General features: G+C 41.3%; 2 protein-coding genes across 5 annotated transcripts in view; both read right to left on the bottom strand.

Moving 5' to 3' along the window:
* Nucleotides 1-547, bottom strand: part of LOC136677599 (doublesex- and mab-3-related transcription factor 1-like) — a 29,804-nt gene extending 29,257 nt beyond the window's left edge. For all 4 annotated transcript variants that reach the window (XR_010796379.1, XM_066655164.1, XM_066655161.1 and 1 more), the window contains exon 1: nt 171-547. Coding sequence is in view for 3 of the 4 variants with exons in the window: in XM_066655164.1 (XP_066511261.1) it covers nt 171-377 (207 nt within the window). In the remaining variant the exon portion in view is untranslated. The remainder of the gene's footprint in view (nt 1-170) is intronic.
* Nucleotides 548-3,095: 2,548 nt separating this feature from the next.
* LOC136678371 (KN motif and ankyrin repeat domain-containing protein 1-like) overlaps nt 3,096-20,068 on the bottom strand; it is a 59,995-nt gene continuing 43,022 nt past the window's right edge. The window contains exons 3-12 of the mRNA XM_066656414.1: nt 15,190-17,847; nt 12,888-13,037; nt 11,204-11,303; nt 10,124-10,330; nt 9,063-9,150; nt 7,690-7,909; nt 6,687-6,829; nt 5,816-6,016; nt 5,357-5,455; nt 3,096-3,971 (exon numbers count right to left, since the gene is read on the bottom strand). Coding sequence (XP_066512511.1) covers nt 3,909-3,971; nt 5,357-5,455; nt 5,816-6,016; nt 6,687-6,829; nt 7,690-7,909; nt 9,063-9,150; nt 10,124-10,330; nt 11,204-11,303; nt 12,888-13,037; nt 15,190-17,847 — 3,929 coding nt within the window. The 3' untranslated portion in view covers nt 3,096-3,908. The remainder of the gene's footprint in view (nt 3,972-5,356; nt 5,456-5,815; nt 6,017-6,686; nt 6,830-7,689; nt 7,910-9,062; nt 9,151-10,123; nt 10,331-11,203; nt 11,304-12,887; nt 13,038-15,189; nt 17,848-20,068) is intronic.

The following is a 20,068-nucleotide window of genomic DNA, read 5'->3' as shown; positions in this document are numbered from 1 at the left end:
GGTTCCTATTGTTTATTTATGAGGAACATTCAAACACAACAGGTCAAAAGGCAACATACAGTAGCTCTAACAGTAAATTCACTGTAAATAAGTTTCAATTAGGACCTCGGTAAAGCTTAACCAGAAAGTAAAGTTTAACCATAAGCCAGCTCAGATATAACTGTCCCCACCTGAGCCGCCATGACGCGCTGCCGCTCCGCTATGAGTTTACATTTCTGACATTGGCAGTCTCTCCAGTTGCAGAAGCGCTTGTGGCCCTTCAGCGGAGACACGAACCCGTGATTGCGGCACCGGGAGCACTTAGGGGTGCGGGGTTGTTTCTGAGCCCCGCTCAGCTCCACCGCCGCCGGCTGCCTCGCCCTGACTTCGTCGCTCATATCTTGGAGTGAATTAATGCCACTGTGCAGTTAGTTCGGTCCCAGAGGAATGAGTGCTGTCTTTTTTTTCTCCCTTTTTTCACCAAAAGCGGTCCGCCTCAGCTGAGCTGTGTGGGAGTTCAGTTCCTTCCCACTCAGGGCACTGGCTAACAGCTAATATCAGAAAAACCCAAAAGATATCTATGAAAGTTCAGGCTTTTAGTAATGTACACAATACGGTTTGGTTGTTTTCGAGGAGAAACACCAGTTTAGCAGTAGTTTAATTCAGTTGTGAAGGAGAAATATTTTCACATAATTTAATATCAATAATAAAAAGGAAAATCTCTTTTTGTTATATAAAATTACATATTCAGTTCACATACAGCTGTGTGTGATGGTTTGGAAACACATGGCCAAATGTAAACATACACAAAGCAAACTTAAATATGGCACTTTAAGTGAATTCTTTAGTGCACATGTAAGATTAGTTGAAGTTAAACCCTATAATGAGGGGGGGAAAACAAAAACATAGCCTCTGAAAAACATATGGGCAATTATATAAATAAATAAAAAATGCTAGCCTACATTTAAGCATGTAAACGTAGCCCAAAAAGTAAGGAAATGTGTTTGGTAGATTATTTCTTTGTTGTAACAATGTTTCTTGGCCATAAATCTTATACCGTTGAAAAGCCTGTTAATTTTCCTTTAAAATGGGGCCACATTTGTAAGGAATATTCATTTGTGGGATGAGCCGTAGAGCTGAGTATGTGGATTGCGCCCATGAAAAAGAAATCAAATGTTCTCTGCCAATGCCAAAAAGCTTTTTTTTTGCTATTGACACCCGTTTTGAGCTTGTGGTACCCCTAGGTGCCACCTGTGAGCATGGGCCCTGCTACAGTGGTCAGCAGGTGTCTGCTCCAAGAATCGGCATGCCATGTTTGACTGATCTTGATGGAGCCCATGTGATAGGGCATTATTTGGAGTCCTAGTACCTAGTATCTCCAAATTGAAGGCCAAGTTCCGTATAATGGGGATGTCAGAGAAAGGCTGCAAAGTGGGCGTCCCAAGAAGACGACGCTGCAAGAATATTGTTTCCTCACTATGTCAGAACTTAGGTACCGTAGGCCGTCTTCAACAAATTTGCAGTCAAGGTTTGTAGGACAATATGGCCGACGGCTCTCTGCCCTGACAATATGGAACAGACTGCACAGGATTAGGGTCAGAGTTTGGAGAAGATGCAGAGAACACCATGCTGTTTGCTGCACAGATAGAGTAACATCTTTTGGTGGAGGCAGTGTGATGGTGTGGGGCAGCATCTCCCTCACTGGAAAAACAAGACTTGTCATCATTGGAGGCAATCTCAATGCAAAGATATTGAGATGAGGTTCTGCAACCAGTGGCAATCCCATATCTCCACAGCCTGGGACCAAACCCTATCCTCCAAGATGACAGTGCTCAGCTCCACAGAGCGGTGTATATCAGAGACTACCTCCAGAATTTAGGAGTGGAGAGGATGGAATGTCCTGCCAGCAGGACCTCCTGACCTCACTGAACACTCGTAGGATCAGCTTGGGTGTGTTGTTCGTGCCACAGTGACCGACAAACCACGCTGGCTGACTTGTGACAAATGCTAGTTGAAGAATGGGATGCCATCTCGCAGCAGTGTGTGAACAGGCTGGTGACCAGCGTGAGGAGATGGTGGAGGCTGTTGTGGCTGTGTATGGTTCTTCCACATGTTACTAATGCTCTCGTTTATTAAATGAATAAATTGTTCAATTGCCAATACGTCTTATTCCTTCAAACTTAATTCACCCAGTCCACCAAACAACCAAACAAGTCAATGGCAGAATAAGCCGTTTGGCATTGACAGAGGGGATCTGACCATTTTTTATGGGCACAACCCACACACTCAGCGCTACTGCTCATCCCACAAATGCATGTTCCTGACAAATGTAGCCCCATTTAAAAGGGAAATTGACATTGTCTACCCATGTATCTCTCAGACAATGGCATTATGTTTATACAATATTTATTTAGCCATTCATATGATCCACTTCTAGGAATGTATCATAGTTTAATATAGACTTATTTCTTGTGGTCTATGGAGTACATGCCTGGACATTTTAATCCAAATTCATTTTATATGCAGAACTTAACATACTGCAAACATAAAACAAAATGTGACCTTGTGGCAAACTTGTGGCACATTCTATTTGCCCTGTGCAGGACTGGCGCCCAGTGATTCTTCTCACTGCAAACCTGGAGTTACAGAACAGTTTACAGTTACAGACAATGAGTGTACAAATGAAAATATCACAAACTAAAAATGAAATTTGAAACAGACGTAATCAACATTAAAGAACACATTAAGAAAATTAGCACCAATAACTGAGAAGTTCTAATCATCTGGCAACCATTTTGCAAAATAGCAAGCTGTTAAAAGGAGTCTGAAACTTTGAACAGACACCATTCCTGTTCTCCAACACTGATCACTACTTTTTATGTCGTAACACAAAATGTACCTTCCATTAACGTTAACATAACTTCAAACTGAGACGAGCAGTCACTTTGATTTAATCTCAGCTGTTTGTACTCAACCTGCTGAGACGTGGCATGGTGTGTTTGACTCCACTAGAGGGAGGCAGTGCTGCATGTGAGGTGAATCACACTCCATTGCTGAGAGATGGCTAAATAACTGAGAACAAATCATACATTTTAAGTAAAGTTTATTAACTGGAAAGTCTCAGGAATTCTTTACATTTAATTTTGGAGAAAAGTACCACAAAGATAGAAACTAGACCAGGGGTACGTCAATCTACGATATCCAGGAATTGTAAACATTTACGTTTAATGAAAATAAAATTATCTGTAATAAAAAAAAAAGCATGTTTTAATTGATAAATATTTAACTTCTGTTTTCTGTTATGAAGTAATAGTAAATATCCAAAATACTGTGATTAAATATAATGGCATTTATAAAAGTAAGGACTGAACCCAATATATATATACTGTCAAAAAAGTTCAAAAATTTAATCCAAACTCTTATACCCATCGCATATGTCCAGGGACTTTAGCAGAGAGAAAAAAAGTGATTTACAACCTCTAAGCTGAATTACAGAGCTATATTATATACAGGGTTAAAATATAAAGCTTGAGTTCAGGCACCGTTGGCCGTATTTGAGAACTTGATTTATGATTAAAAACAAAAAGCTCAAGAGTCTATAAACACAGCTCGACAAGAAAGAGAGCATTGATATATATTATAAACTTCAATATCTACATTATTTTGAAGTTGTTCCAATATAAATTCCAGTTGATATGAAATCCACTTAATCTCAGTTGCTGGTGATTTCAGGCACAAAACGTATATAGCATGGAATTCAGTTAAATCTTGAGAGACTTGCTGAATTGAAGTCAGAAAAAGTGCTGAACGTGAAAGGCATCTTTATGAGTCCTTTGCTGGGGTTTTGAAGATTGCAGAATACAAACAAAAACGAGGCACAAATGAACCATGAGGAATAGCAGCAGTGACAGGGTGAGGGAGGCGTAGGGCTAATCAAACATTCCTCGCCTTGTGAGACTGGGGGAGGTTTTTCTGCCAAGCCGAGGGGTTCCCTGTGACAGACGACAGAAACACCATTCAGCCAATTCAAAGCTTCAGTTTTACAGTTTGTGTGATGTGCATCTATTGTATAGACGTACAGAGGTTGGAGAATGAAACTGAAACACCTGGTTTTAGACCACAATTTATTAGTGTGGTGTAGGGCCTCCTTTTGTGGCCAATACAGCGTCAGTTCGTCTTGGGAATGACATATACAAGTCCTGCACAGTGGTCAGAGGGATTTGAAGCCATTCTTCTTGCAGGATAGTGGCCAGGTCTCTATGTGATGCTGGTGGAGGAAAACGTTTCCTGACTCGCTCCTCCAAAACACAAAGTGGCTCAATAATATTTAGATCTGGTGACTGTGCAGGCCATGGGAGATGTTCAACTTCACTTTCATGTTCATCAAACCAATCTTTCACCAGTCTTGCTGTGTGTATTGGTGCATTGTCGTCCTGATACACGGCACCGCCTTCAGGACACAATGTTTGAACCATTGGATGAACATGGTCTTACTGGGGCAATGTGCAGTTAATGAAGATTGGCCACCAGGCTGCTCCAATTTAGCCATGAAACCTCCCACACTACAGTGACAGGTGTTTCACTTTCATTGTCCAACCCCTGTATTTCCTATCAGCCGTAAAATGAAAATGAATTTATTTCTACAACTCATTTTCCAATTTGTCAGCTCCACTGAGAGGAGCACTTTGAAGTTCTATAATTAGAGACTGCAGTCTATTTGTTGTTCTGCATACCTGTAGCCCCACTTTCACCCTGTTCTTCAGTGAGCAGGACACCCAACTGACCACCACAGACCCTAGAGCATTAAGTATTAAGCAGGGTGTATGATCAATTGCGATGACGTGGTGGTAGTGTGTGTTGCACTGGTGAGACTGAATCACACAGCAGTGCTGCTGTTGTTTTTAAACAGAGTCAATTCCTTTAGACACACACACCTTGAAGGTCCACCTTGTAGATACAAAGTCGTACACAGCAGCTCATCTGTTGCTGCAGTTTGTTTTGCTCATAGCTAGATATTTTTTGTTGCTATTCGAATCCTAGTTACGCAGCAGGATTTAAAAACTGCTAACACGTAAGTGCTCAGAATGACACCACCCTATTAATACCTGCTTTACAGAAGTCATTTCTGGGACCTGATCATTGAAGAGTACAGAGAAAGGTGGCTAACAAAGCATGCAGAACAACAGATTGACCCCAGTTTAATTGTAGTACATCATCCTCCTCTATGGTCAATGTAGCAGATGAAAAGACAGTGAGTGTCTTCTACATCCTGAGGATTTTCTGCTGAATATTTTTTTTAAAGGAACAAGACCACCTTTGATTAACGTAATGTGTTATCAATAGCACAACAGCTAAAAGCAGAAGAGTAGGCACTTACTGGTGACTGTGCTTTGGAAAAGTTGACATGAGCATAAAGCAACACTGCAATGTCTTTGTGTCCAGCTTCCAGAGCAATGGACAGAGCAGTACTTTCATCCTACACAAAAAGACAGTCATATAGTAAATACATGGAGGTAAATTACACATGTGATTAACCAATGCTTCCAATGATTCCTTAGGCACGTTTTCCTCTTCTACAGAAATAACTGTCTCTTACTGGAATAGCTGTGTCTTAAATGGAACGGGCAGTCAAATGGAAATGCATGAGTGTTAAAGCACAGCCTTAAAATAAAATATAGCTCTGCTTCTTAGCACACGGTGTAATGTGAAGAGTGAAACTTTAACAGTGCTACCATTACATTAATTTAACAAACTCTTGTATTTAACTCTATTTTCCATATGTTCTTTTAAAAAGACGATTATTACTTATAGTTTAATATAGATGCCGTTTACTTACGTTGTCGCTGAGTGTGGCGTCGCAGCCTGGCTGGGCCAGCAGCAGCTTGACGATCTCCACATGGCCGTGCTCACTGGCGCACATCAGCGCCGTAGAGCCCTCATCGTCCTGGATGTTGACATCGGCCCCGCAGGCCAACAGAGCCTTCACCATGTCCATCCGCCCATGGCTGACCGCCAGCATCAGCCCCGTCTGACCAGCCTGGGAAACGGACAGCCAGGGACGGAGTTAGACAGGGTAGGTCAAAAAGACATCACAAGTAACCAGCTCTGAACCCTGTCTGAATTGTTTGATACACCCCTATCTATATACACACCAGAGCCATCTCTGTGTACATAGGGCAAAATACAACAAGACTAGAAAGCATACCTTTAATACCATAAATAACAGAACAAGTCAGTTTCTCAATGTGCAGTTGCATTAACTACAGTTGCTAAAAACTTGGTGACCAACGATTTAAAACTTTATGCAAAACATTCATTCATTCATTATCTGTAAGCCTTATCCAATTCAGGGTCGCGGTGGGTCCAGAGCCTACCTGGAATCATTGGGCGCAAGGCGGGAATACACCCTGGAGGGGGCGCCAGTCCTTCACAGGGCAACACACACATTCACTCACACCTACGGACACTTGAGTCACCAATCCACCTACTAACGTGTGTTTTTGGACTGTGGGAGGAAACCGGAGCACCCGGAGGTAACCAAACCAGACACAGGGAGAACACACCAACTCCTCACAGACAGTCACCCGGAGCGGGAATCGAACCCACAACCTCCAACTCCCTGGTGGAGCTGTGTGACTGCGACTCTACCTTTATGCAAAACAATTTATGAGAATTAAAAAAATAAGTAATTCAGGGGTCACAGTGACCTGGCTGGCTTTCGCGTTGACGTCCCCTTTGCTGAACAGTTCTGCCACCACCCTCATATCTTTGGGAGCCTCCACGGCTGCTAACGCAGCTAGCATGATGGGAGTGTAGCCCGCCTTGTTCTGCTGATTGACATTGCAGACATCTGTGACAAAGAGAGAACCGGAACATCAGAGAGGGTCCAGAGCCCACCCTTCAAGTCAGTGCTCCTGGAGGAAGGGCTTCTTTTGTTAGACTTCAAGAAGGGGAGATACTCTACATGCAAGCTATTGAGACAGGAGAGCTTTGAGATGAGGAGGAAGAGTGAGGTTAAAGCGCTGTTTTATTGACTGGCCATGGGGCCAGGCTTGGAAAATCAGAGCAGACAATGGGAACAATGGGGGCCTCTTTCGGAACTGAGGGTGTCAGATTGGGGTTATACACAAAAAAAAAAAAGAGCTAACAATGAGCTTTTCTCGGAGAGAAGTGCAGCACCTCATCATACACAGCATCTCCAGCATCTTAGCTGCACACAGCTAGAGCAATGTGGGTTTCTTATGAAAAGGGTTCGCAGAGGATTAACTATTCTTATTTCAAAATGTACATCTACAGATTGGAAGCATATTGTACTGCTTCAAATGTTGGACACACCGACCCAAACAAGAGTCTTAATCTCTTCAGAGTTCTGGTCCTTTTCACCAACACTGTTCTGACTTATCAAATCAAAACACATTCAAATGTAATTACAGTGACATTTTGAATAACTGCTGGCATTCTTCTTAAAAATAAATGGAATAACCGTTTGACAGGTACTGCAGATAAACATTTATTTTAGTAAGTGTTCTGGAAACAATGTCTCATTATTGAAAAAGAAAATAATGAATAAGAAAACAAAAGAGATGATAAGACTAGTTAAAAAAAACCAACAACAATAGCGACAAGGTCCATACAAGCAGTAATCATGTGAGGCAGAATATAGGGAGTGGAAAAGTTGAATAAACGTGTTAAATATATGTCATCATTTACCTGCATCCAGCAGTTTCTTGACGATGTGGAAGTTAGAGTGGGAAACACTGTAGTGGAGAGCAGTGTTTCCGTTGCCGTCGGCCATGTTGACCACATGCTGCAGCAGAGCAGGTGAAATATTGCGGAAAGCGTTCAGGAAATCCTCCACCATCACAGCCACAGCCGTCTTCTGACTGGACACTCTGAACCACTCGTGCTGAACTGTGTTTATACACGTCCTCTGTAATAAGAGATAAACAAGGGCTTCAGTTTTACTATCTAAAGACAAAAGTTAATGATTTTAATCAAAATTGAGGACTTTTCCCTCTTTATTTGCTAGCTCTCCAGACTGTTTGCGTGCTGGAAACAGTTCTAATGTGTTTACTAAGCCCCAGAATCAGCAGTTAAGAGGTTAAAGAAAAAAACAAAAAAGAGGCGGCTAAATCTGCTATGCTAGCTCCTCATTCTCGCTATCTCCATCTCCGTCTGTTTAACGCTATACGGCAGAGACAAAGCATCTGGAGTTGTTCAGATGGCTAACTGCATGAAAATAAACACAGACTATGTGCTACAAATAACAAATGAGTTTCTGTGGTAATTTGAACAGTGAATAAAAACATATTGCTTTTAACAGAAAATATTTAAAAAGTCTAGTAAAAACACATGATTTTTTAAATATATGCTCAGAAATTAGCATGGAATTAGTTCATTAGAACGGTCTTTGTCCTTTACCTAAGGGGGCCCAAGTCTGTCAGCTGGTCTGTTTGTACATTAGAGTCATCAAATGAATTAATATGGCATTTAAATTTTAAGTAACTTAAGAGCAAACCCTCCAAAAAACAACAATGACCTCAACATGCACTAAATTCAACCAAGCCTAAGAACTGCAGAATTATCTACCTTCTCCTAGACTATCATAATTGGTCCTAATCAAGGTCATTAAAGGTTATAAATCGGCTCCTGCTTGGCTAGAACATCAGCCAGCCACGGCTTTGGGTTCAGACTGGACTCTGTAACCCTGCCAACACACAGCTGGATCTGGCTCAAAGCTTGAGCTTTCAGGTCGGTGCTGCTTGCTGTTGCTGCTGCATTCTTTTACACTGTGTTAGCCACAAAGGAGCCAATACCCCATTCCTGCCTCAGGCACAGTGAAGCAAAGCACAAAAGACCCGCCAAAACTCTAATTTGATCTGAAGCCCTTGTTTGTTCACCAAGAGTGCTGATAGTGAATAAAGCTGCTGTGTTTAGAAAGGACAGGATTCTACAGCTCAGTGCAGATGTTCAAGGGTGACAGCGCCAGTTGTGGATTGGGCTTAGAGAGACGGGATTATTGTAGATCAGAAGACGGTAATCTGTTTTATTAATATGGATTAGTAAGCGAATAGTTTGCTCACCACATCTTTGCTGGATAAAGCCTTGGGGTCATTCAAATGGGCTTTCAGGACATTGCATGCAGACAGCATCTTCTCACTTAATTCGTACCTTAGAGGCAGAGAGAAAGGAAGCATCAGAAAGCCATGGGTCAACTGACCTTCTGCACAGTGGCCACAGACAGGATTAGGATTAACATTTAAAGTCTGGTGGATTGATAGAAACACGACACTTTTTTTGTGAAAAGAATATGTTAAAACATCAGCAATTGCTTTAACAACGTTATCTCTATTGAACAATTTATGAATCCATCTACATAACATAAAATTTGTATTTTTATGGGAGAACACAGAATCATTGCTAAATTTTAGCTTGGTTAACTATCACAGTAATTTGTTTCCATGCTTCATGTGCCATAACACATACAGGGACTTATTTGTTTAAGTATATACCATAGCTGCTAAACCATTTTTGGCACCATTAGTCATAGTAGAGTGGTGTTTAAAAAGAAAAAAATAGTTGAACAGTAGCTCACAAACGCACAGATATAAAATCTAAATTTTTTTAAGCACACATACCGTCACACAAATACCCAGACATCCATTCCTGTAAACATTCACACAGACAATTATAAACAGTGCAAACTGTAAAGTAAAAACAACTCTGGATCTCACATTCATTCATTTATTATCTGTAACCCTTATCCAGTTCAGGGTCGCGGTCCAGAGCCTACCTGGAATCATTGGGCGCAAGGCAGGAATACACCCTGGAGGGGGCGCTGGTCCTTCACAGGGCAACACATACATTCACATCTACGGACACTTTGGAGTCGCCAATCCACCTACCAACGTGTGTTTTTGGACTGTGGGAGGAAACCGGAGCACCCGGAGGAAACCCACGGAGACACAGGGAGAACACACCAACTCCTCACAGACATTCACCCGGAGGAAACCCACGCGGACACAGGGAGAACACACCAACTCCTCACAGACAGTCACCCGGAGCGGGAATCTGGAGCTGTGTGACTGCGACACCACTGTGCCGCCCCTGGATCTCACAGTTTAAACTTAACCCTTTATAGTACCTTTCTCTTGTTTCCTGCATGTTCTGACCAGAATCATCCTTATCCCTCTCCACATCCACTGCTCCTTCATCACTGAACTCCTTTTTCATCTTCTCCTTTCCACTCCCTGTCCTTTCCTTCTCATCTTCCTCCTCCTCCTCCTCCTCTTCTGAGCCTGAAGAACTGCTCTCCTCAGAGCTGGAGTCATCACTCGAGGTCGTCTCATACCTGGGACAACAGCAGATGGCATGGAAAGTGAAGATAACAGAAAGTGAAGAGGATGAAAAATATTGGTTGCTACAGATCACACCATTCACATATCTTTATAGCCACACTGGCAGATGTTACGAGGAGCCAAACTTGTATTTTCAAATTCTGTTATTTGTTATTGTACAGGATTGGTATCTGTGTAATTAAAAATAACGCACACAGGGAGCATTACGGATTTTGCTGTGGGATGATGCTTGAAATGTATGACATTTTAAACTAAAACAAGAAGCACATTCCTCAGGTCTGCTGTGATGGATGTGGTGATGTAGCACCTTATTGTAATAACCATGCATTATGTTACAAAGAGCTTTTTATTACATTTCTGATAATGAAAAAAGAAAAAAAAAACTATTATGTAGTTAATATATTAATTTAAGTGCTATCCATTACATTACAAATTGAGTTCCAATAAAATATAAAATGTAATAACTTCAACATATAATGTATGAACATGTCAAAAACATTACACTGGCCGTTTAATGTCAAAAAATTGTATTATGGTATTGAATGAAGCTTTTATTGCATTGTGAGTTCTACAAGTGATCCAACTCATCAAATATTTAAAACTGAAGATATACTTTAATATCTATCCTAAAAGAGACTGGAAGCCAATGCAATGAGGTCATTTTTGTGAGATATATCGTCTTTGGGGACAGCTGTTAACACCTGGGCTGCAGTATATATTTATTACGGCTGTGAGAAAGCAGGATTTGTGTTTCACAAGATTACTTTAGGACATTAATACCTGACTAAACTAACAATTATGTATGTTATCACTTATAGTATTGTACATCACCAAGTTAAATGATACAGTATGAACTGAGCACCTACCCTCCATTTACACCAACAAACTGCAGGTTCTTTTTGGTACCATTGGTCCCCTGGCGTCCATCTTTCTTCTTCATGATGGATTTCAGAGTGCTCTGACCACCTAACGAGAGGAATAAGATGAATAAACTCAAAGTAAACATATTAATACGATCAAAACTACAAAAGTTAGAGATGCATGAAATCTGTGCCAATGGCAGATTCCCAAACATATCTGCCTTTAAACATAGAGTCAAAATGATAAAGACCAGATGCCTAGTAACACAGAAACACAATCAAATCTAATGAACTGTCCAATTCCTCATTATTATTTTTTATTAATATTAAAGCAAATATCTGCAAATACTGATATTTGTTCACAGGTAATACTTTGTTTCAATCCAATCAGTCCATTAGACATCATGTATGATTCTGAAACAGCTGTGGGTGAGCCACAAGGTGGAGCACACACAAACACACTGACTGCTGAACTGCAGAGAAACACACCAATAATCTGATACCAGCATCTGATAGGAACCAGCTGTCAACACTTGACAATCTTGCTTGGCATGCAAAGGGAACCATGCACATTTTACTGGCATTGCAAGGAAATGAGCACGTTTCCTCAACATTTCCACTGGCCAATAACCACTAATCAAGACCATAAGCTGTACCGTGCCAAGTTGCTTTCTTATTTAACACACTGCTTTGGGAAATTTCCATTCTTCACATTAAAAGAAACATTTGTTTAAGATAAATTTCTTTAAGAATTGTTAAATAACATTTATAAAAAGATAATAAACCTACAAAATTATTTAAAAAACAAAAAAACGCCCATTTCTGCAAGGCACCGAAACTGGTACAAAACCCAGAGCTATCCCAAACATTTTAACTACAGGCTCTGTGCTGCCAAATACCAAAGAGGACCTCCGCCTCTCTCCACAGAGAACGAAAAAAGAACAGTTCTGTGAACTGCCAGAACATGCCTTACACATGTAGCCTCAGCCTGCCTCTCTCCTCCTGTCTGCGTAGATACTTGGCCAAAGCAGTCATTAGCCACATTTCCTTTATTTTGACAGGTGAGAACAAGGCACTGTGGCCTGCAGCACTAATCTGTTGCTTGTTCTCCCAAAGACAGACACAAATGCTAGGCTTCTGAGCTGGGTCTCTAAAATAGACATTATTGTAACAGAAGTAATGCCAGCAGCTGATAAGTAGCACAATTAAGAAAGTATAATTTGCAAAAATCATTTAAAAAGCGAGCGTATTTAAACGTTAAACATACGTTTCACACTCTTAAATGATCTACTTTGTTACCATTATATTGCATCTTGAACCTGCTACTGTTGACGTCTGGTTATTTTGTTTTGAACGTGCTGTTATCACTTAAATTTAACCTATGGCTATGACTTTGTGGCTTTATAACTTATGACTATGACTGTGTTGTGAAAGGAGACTGGATTTACCACAGTCAAAACACTGACACTGCGGATATTACATCAGACGTTAGGACGGTTTTCTTTCTCCGTTTTATAATAAACATTTCGACAGTTTGTTATCCGTCTGTTGCGAGTTGTGGACAGTGTCTGTTTACGTAACCTCTAAAACATGGCGGTTAACAGAGCACAAGTCTCTTGACTCCAATACTGATATTTAAAAAAATAATTAAAAAAGATCTGGACATTGCTACAGCTAAACAACTGCTCACCATGTAGAGCAGTGGACATCTGTTGGTCCATGCGGCTCTTCTGTACAGCTGCAATCTGCTTCTGGGTCACGGTGTCATCAGCACGCTGGCTTTCTGTGTATGTGACCTCCGTCTTCGTATGTAGAATCTGAGAGCTTGCAATCTGTGAATCTGATAAGAGGTGGTGAGTAAGCAGCGTTGAATAAAAGCTAATAGCACTGGAAGTTCTACAGCGTACTATAAATGTTGATATTTCCCCAATTAATAAACACGCTATTTAGTCTAAAGGTTAAATTGTAAAACAAAATAAATAATAAAAATTCCATTACATTATAGTTAAAACTAAATCATTTATTTTCCATCATGAATTTACAGCATGAATTGCACATGAATCACACCTTATTACAAGACCGGCAAAAACATTTACACTAAACCATAATAAACGCTTTCAGTGCCGGCGGGAGACATGTATTCACATTCCCCTGCATAATTACTGTTGATGTATGTTTTTGTAGTAAGTGTTTTTTACACTGACATAAGAAAATGCGATTGCCTTGCCTCCGAAAAGAATATCCTTGGAATTACAGGCAGGCACTTGAAGGGAATGCTATTCTTGGAATAACACAAACAATCACTGTCATTATATTTAGAGACATTTTTAATAACATATGACATCATCTATAGATAAAGGTCTAGCTCTGTATTATGACAAATACCCTCTTCAAAAGTGTGCCATCTTGAATTCTTTGGAGCAAGATTTGTAGTTTGTTTACGCTGCTTGACACCAAATATTCTGCATATTTTAAACGGCTCTAAAAAGAATATTCTTAAGTTTAATGTCATTCATTAAAAGAAACCTTTCACCTGTTCCACGCATAAGCCGGATATAATGTAGTTACAGCCTATCGACTTTAAAGAAGGCTTTTTATAAAGCAAGAGCAGCTAAAGCAAACATTTCTGAGTGTGTGTCTGATCTCGAAAATACCTGACCAGATCCTTTCACTAATCTCGGGCCAAATCAGTCTGCAGCAAAGATGGAAACTCTTAAGTCTTGGCAGCAAGCTCGAATAACCAACCACACAAAGTATTTGATATTCACAATAAAACGTTCTCATTTTTGCTTTACACTCCAACAACCCAAGTGGTGGCTATTCATAGCTTTGTGAATTGGGGCCAAAAGGGTGGTGTATCTAAAGAAAGGACTAACTGTGAGGCTTGCGAGAGCCACAAAGGAATGCTGACCCTCAATTACAGCATTTAACCCATTTCACAAACAGTCAAATTAGATTAGCATATAGTGATGTAGACAATGAGACACTGTGTCATACTAACGCTTATATTATGGAGCACTGAAGTAGATAACGCTCTACTTATCCGTGAAGATCTAATTGACAGAGTAAGGCTGACATTAATTAGAATTTGTTCAGGCGTAAAAACAAAAGAAACTTTTTAAAATGATCTTCTAAATTAGATAAACATGTGTTTTAATCGTGCAAATCCTCTCAGTGATAAACACCTCATATCTAAGCATGTACACACCACACCCCTGCTAATGTATACAATTATTTAAATCAGAAAAAATAGATTAATCTTCTCTCCATGCTCATCTCTGCACAATGCTACTGTTGATGTTACATAATAGTGAAGAGCTATGAATCAGCATTAGCACAAACAACAACTAGCCATTTAATACAAGCTGTTGCCTCCTAAAAGAGATGAGCTCATTGTTGGTTTATAGCCAAAGCCCAATGCATTTTTCAGGGTCAGAGATAACTTTGGCCTGTCAGATCCCATCAAGCCTCATTGAACAAAGGATGAACCTCATGTTCAACTTTTGGTTCCTCCCCATGCCCAGCAAGAACCAGGATCCAGAAGGTAAAAATAGCACATGGATCACAGCCACACATTGGGCTATTGTGATGACAGTCGTATCACTGTATACACATGAAACAATTTACACCAGTATCCATTTTCAGGGCTGGACGATATGGCTAAAATATATATCATGATATATTTCTTAATTCTGGTTGATACAATATAATTCCGATATCGATATGAACAGTATAAATCCACTAACAAAACATGACATCACCATCAAACATAAACCTATTGTAAATGTTAATATTTTTAAGTAACATTTTAAATTGAGTGCGCTGAACAGTGACTGATTTTGTAAGTAATGTATATCAAAATTTAAAAATTAAATAATTGTTATCGAAACGCTTCATATTGTGATATATATTGATATTAATTTATTGTGCAGCCCTAATCTGTTTTGAATCTATAAGAAATGTAACATTCATTTATTCATTATATTTCTTACCTTTTCTGACATTTCCAGAGTCTGTTTGTAGATTCCGGAGATCCAGGTTGTTAAGCTCTTCGACACTACCATACTTCATTACAGAGTTGATGGACGATAGAGTGGTCACCAGCTCACTGTTGATGTTACTGAACTGGGACTGCTGGGGTGGGCCAAAGGCATCTGCCAACTCACTGTAGTTCTCAGCAAGCAACATCTGCTGCTCCTGTAGGAGTTTCTGCACTCTCTCTATGTAGTGGTCTAAGCTAACGCCACTTCCAGCCTTGGCCTGCATTTGTAAATCTTCAGATTTTACCATCTGTTTGGCTGTCATACTCTTCTCTTGCGCTTGGTTAAGGGGTTGAGTGGGGCCACATGCTATATTCCGTGTCTTGAGACCCACCAAATAGTTCTCATGTATATTTGTGTGTCCAACCCCATGATCTTTGGTTTTAGAAGGAGTCGTCTTCTCTGTAGTGTCCTCCGAAGCTGTGGTACCCACTGCAATGGAACGGGTTTTTACTGTGGCCTGGATGTCTTTTACAAGACCTTCACCAACAGCAACTGTTCTAGTCTCTAAGGGTATGGTGCTGGTTTGCTTGTCTTTCAAGTTGGGTTGAGTGTTGATGCAGGAATCAATGAGGATGGCACTCTCTGTGTTGGTAAACTTACTTGAAGTCTTCATTTCTGTGTTTGTGTGCTGAGAAAGCATTGTGGGCAAAACCATCACAGCCGAGTCCATTTTACTCACCACGTCAGTTTCTGTGCTCTGGGATAACAGCTCCTTAATGGGACTAATTAGTACATCCACAGAGCAATCTCCACATCCAATGGACCTGAATTCCTTCACTTGTTCAGGTTCTGCTTTGCAAAGTCCTAAACTTTCCACTGTCAACTCAGTGTTGACTCCCATCTCACACATACTTATTTCCACTCCAACTTTCTTGTGGCACAATATTACCCGTTTTCCAACACACTGATCTTGAACCTCCACACGTTCTTGTACAACCCACCTCTCCATTGGCAACTCTGGGCCCACAGGTACATGCCTCATATCTGGAACACAAGAGACGCCTACAGTGTGTGTTTGTTGGACGTGACTCGTGCTTACGTCACTATATTCGGCATGGTTCCCCACCCCTTGGCTGTGTGTGGGTACTTTGGCCTCCACTGAAGTGCTGTACATCTCAGGCCTTGCCATGGAGCCCTTGTCTGCTTTCTTCCTTGAGCCAGCCACCTGCAGCTCTAGCTTGAGCTTGCCCATCTCCATCTCATGGGTGGTCTCTTTTAGCTGTACCTCCAGTCTGTAAATTTTCTCCTTTAAGGCTTCGATGGTCTGATGCTGCAACTCAATTTCAGTCTCAGCCTCTGTAGTCATGCCCAGCATGGCCTCGGTTACACCAACTCCTGTGGTCCTCACCTCATGCTCGGTCCCTATAGCAACGTCCTTGCTCCAACCTGCTGACCTCCTGTAGATTACTACATCGTTCATATTCTCATCTGCACCAACAGCAATAGATTTGCTTTCACAAGTCCAATGCCTTTGCAAGTTATTTTGGTTTGTGCTGTTTTGTATTTGGTTTGAAACCCGTGCCGGCTCCTCGCTGCTGTCCTGGATCTTCTTCTCCAAAGCCTGCACCTCAGCAGTCAGCTGCCGAAACTCCTGTAGCCTTTGAGAACTCTGTTCCACGTTCTCTGATTCGTCAATGTGCAACTCTGAGCCTGCTTGAAGCTGGGCCACAGGCTCATACTGGTCAGCACTGCCTACACTGTATGACCGTTTCCTAAAGCCTCCAGGTTGACCCTGGCCAGCAAGTTTTGGGTTCTTCAACTGTGACACCAGCTGTCGCTTTTCTTCCTGCAAGACTGAGATTTTGACTTGAAGGATTGGGATGGTCTTCACCTGCTCTTCAAGCTCTTTAAGTCGTCTGAGAGCTACCACCATCTGGTCTCGGATGTTCTGTAGGTGCACAGGGCTGATGTTGGTCACCGGTGTGGTCATGCCTGAGCTGAGTGGGCTGTGACGTATGGAGCTGCCCATGGAGGAGGTTACATAGAGATTGTATTCGCCATTGACCAGGTGTCCATTATGTGGCAGACTATTTGGACTGGGTGAAAGCTGGCTTGGCCCATAAGAACCACCGTATGACGACAGGGAGCTGCTGGAGCCCATTCCCCCAAAGCTGGCCAGGCGCCTCCTAGGTGGCTCACTTGCTGGTGGCTGCATAAGCAGCCGTTCTTGTTCCAGCCGCCTTCGAGTCTCCATTAGTGTTTTCTCGACCTGGGGGTTATGGCGAGGCAGGCGTGGCGAGGGTGGTGGCAGCAGCGGCTGCTTGGCCTCAAGAACATTCACAAAGGCCTGGGGTGGCTCATGGACTTGGGCAATATGTCCCAAGGAGGCTAGCTGGCGCCGAGTCGTAAAGTAGACCGGTGACTGCTTGCTTTCATCACTGTTGGAGGAGGACAGGGAGTCAGTAGAAGTCCACTCAGTTTGACCTCCACTGTGAGGTGGTGGCGCACATCTGGCCACTTTAGGTTTCCTCTGAATATTCAACTTCTTAATAGTGTTTCCCCTTTCTATGTCGTCCACATACTTGAGGAAGTCCAGGTCTAGCTGATAACCATAAGGAGTCTCCAAATAATAGGGGGCCAAAGAGTCCTTGTCCTCTTCATTTTTTTCTGCAGAGCGAGAGACAAATGGAGGAATCAGAACTGGAGAATGAGGATTATTTAAAAACAAAATTAAGCTCATTAATGAACAAAGCGATCTTTTTTTAATAAAAACTGTTACTGATTCTTAATTTCTTTTTAAATTTAACATAATAAAGATAATGAGTGCTATCGCTAAAAGGAACCATAAATGCAATCTTCTCATGCAGTTTGCTTTAAGCATAAAAACAGATCAATATTCTTTCAAAAAGTTGTCATTAACATTTATTAATTAAACCTCAGACATGTGCACAAACTTTTGCAACAAATGCCACACATAACTGAGTCTGTGGTAACAGACCACCAATTGTGCTGTGCGGGTACAAACGTGTTAAGTATTTCATCAGTGTCTGGAAGACAACAAGCATCGGTCAAAACTGTGAGGAAACCAACTGAAATTACTGTAATGTCACAGAGAAACTAGAGCTCGCCTTTTGGTCTGATTTAGCATTTGTCCTTTTCCAGAAATCCCAAGCCAGCCAGGTGATGATATGAACACTGACTAAAGTGGCATCATCTGTTTCTAAATATCGGCAAAGGCTGGGTGAACAGGGGGTGGGATTGTTTTCTCTGCACTAAATTCCTGGTACAATAATTCTGACAACACAAGCTGGTGAAATAATTCCAGCAAACAGGGCATGTCTTAAGTAAGGGAGGAAAAGAAATAAATTGTTTTCCTTTAGTTGGGAGCCCAGGAATATCCATCAACAATGCTTATATCAGTTGCCAAATTCCACACTAGACACAGCGAATTCCTGCTTTGACTTACTAATCAATCCTCCAGGATACAAACTACATTCCAGACCATTTAAAGACCATCTACAGGGTAATAAGAATGACTTGCACAACACCAAAACACAACCTCTTTGTACATTCTGCTTTAAAGAAAGTAAAAAAACAGCGAAAAACAAAAGTGTTTGACTGCTCACTAACAGACTTCCCTTTAAAACTGCGAAAGAATGAGAGGAAGCCAAGTCTACCGGTTATCTAATCCTTGTTTTTCCAAGCTCTACTTACCACAAGTAAAACAGCAGTCCTACTGCAGACCCTCGCTCTCAGGCTGTAACAGAAGGCAATAACCAGAACAAGCTGCAGGCAGACAGACTCCCTCACACAGTGAGCACTTTCTCAACCTTCACTCCATAAGGGGAAAAATTCCACTATTGGTGTAAACTTAGCCAAGCTCAACTCAGTTCGTCATAGGCTGGCCACCTCCACCAATCACACAGCACTTTCACTGTTCCTTCTGCCTCTGCTTCTGCTGAAAGGTTTCTTTAAAGTGCATTCTACTCCCTAAAAACAATGAAGACATTCTCTTAAAGACATTAACGTTCCTCTATTGCACTGACAAGTACAGACTACTGAAAGAGAAAATAAGTCAAATAAAAGTAAACAGACAATGTCTTTGAATCAAAGGCACTAAGAAACAATGTCCAAGTCTTTATATGCCAAAGTTAATCATCTTATTTGTAATGCCTCTGGAAAATGCTCATTCACACTTGTCCAAAAGCCTCATTACACTACATTTAAAGCAACAAATATAAGCTTGTATAACTACAATGACAACACATAGACAAGTCACGAAGGGTGACAAGGGACACTCTGGTACGAGAAAGCCGGAGCCCCCAGGCAGCTGAGCTCTGACCTCACGGTTTGTAAACCCAGGAGGTCATAAGCCTGTGACACTGAGGGAGAACCATGGAGAGAGCCAATGAAAGAAGTGGGTGAGACAAGAATACATCCACCACCGCCCTGTCCAGGCTTGAATTACACAAGGCAGTAGCCACTGTCAGACATAAACCTTTAACTGTTTACATCTTCCCACAACGAAGACAAAGACATGAGAACCAATTTGTCAGAGCAATTCCACTCCCCAGGACTACGAGTATAAAAAGCATGGTCACTAATCTCACGGTAAAGAACAATCTGAACACCATGTGTCAGGCTGGTTAATTTTTAACTGCTACCTACCTCTGCTTTTTGGATTCTGAAAAATGCCAGGAAATCCTACAATTAAAAAAAACGAGGATTTTCTGCCTGAATTTAATCCAGAGATGGCTGTTTGTCTTTGTCAAAGTTCCCTGAAGAGGTTGCCTCAAGCTGTAAAGTCGTAGTCCTTTTCTCAAATGCAAATGGATTACTCTGTTTGGACATGATTGGCTGAGGTAAAAGTAAAGAAACAAAATGAGCC

The sequence above is a fragment of the Hoplias malabaricus genome, chromosome Y (assembly GCF_029633855.1).
Source record: "Hoplias malabaricus isolate fHopMal1 chromosome Y, fHopMal1.hap1, whole genome shotgun sequence".
Taxonomy (NCBI): domain Eukaryota; kingdom Metazoa; phylum Chordata; class Actinopteri; order Characiformes; family Erythrinidae; genus Hoplias; species Hoplias malabaricus.
Note: the sequence above shows the minus strand (reverse complement) of the source record. Positions and strands in the feature narration are given on the sequence as shown.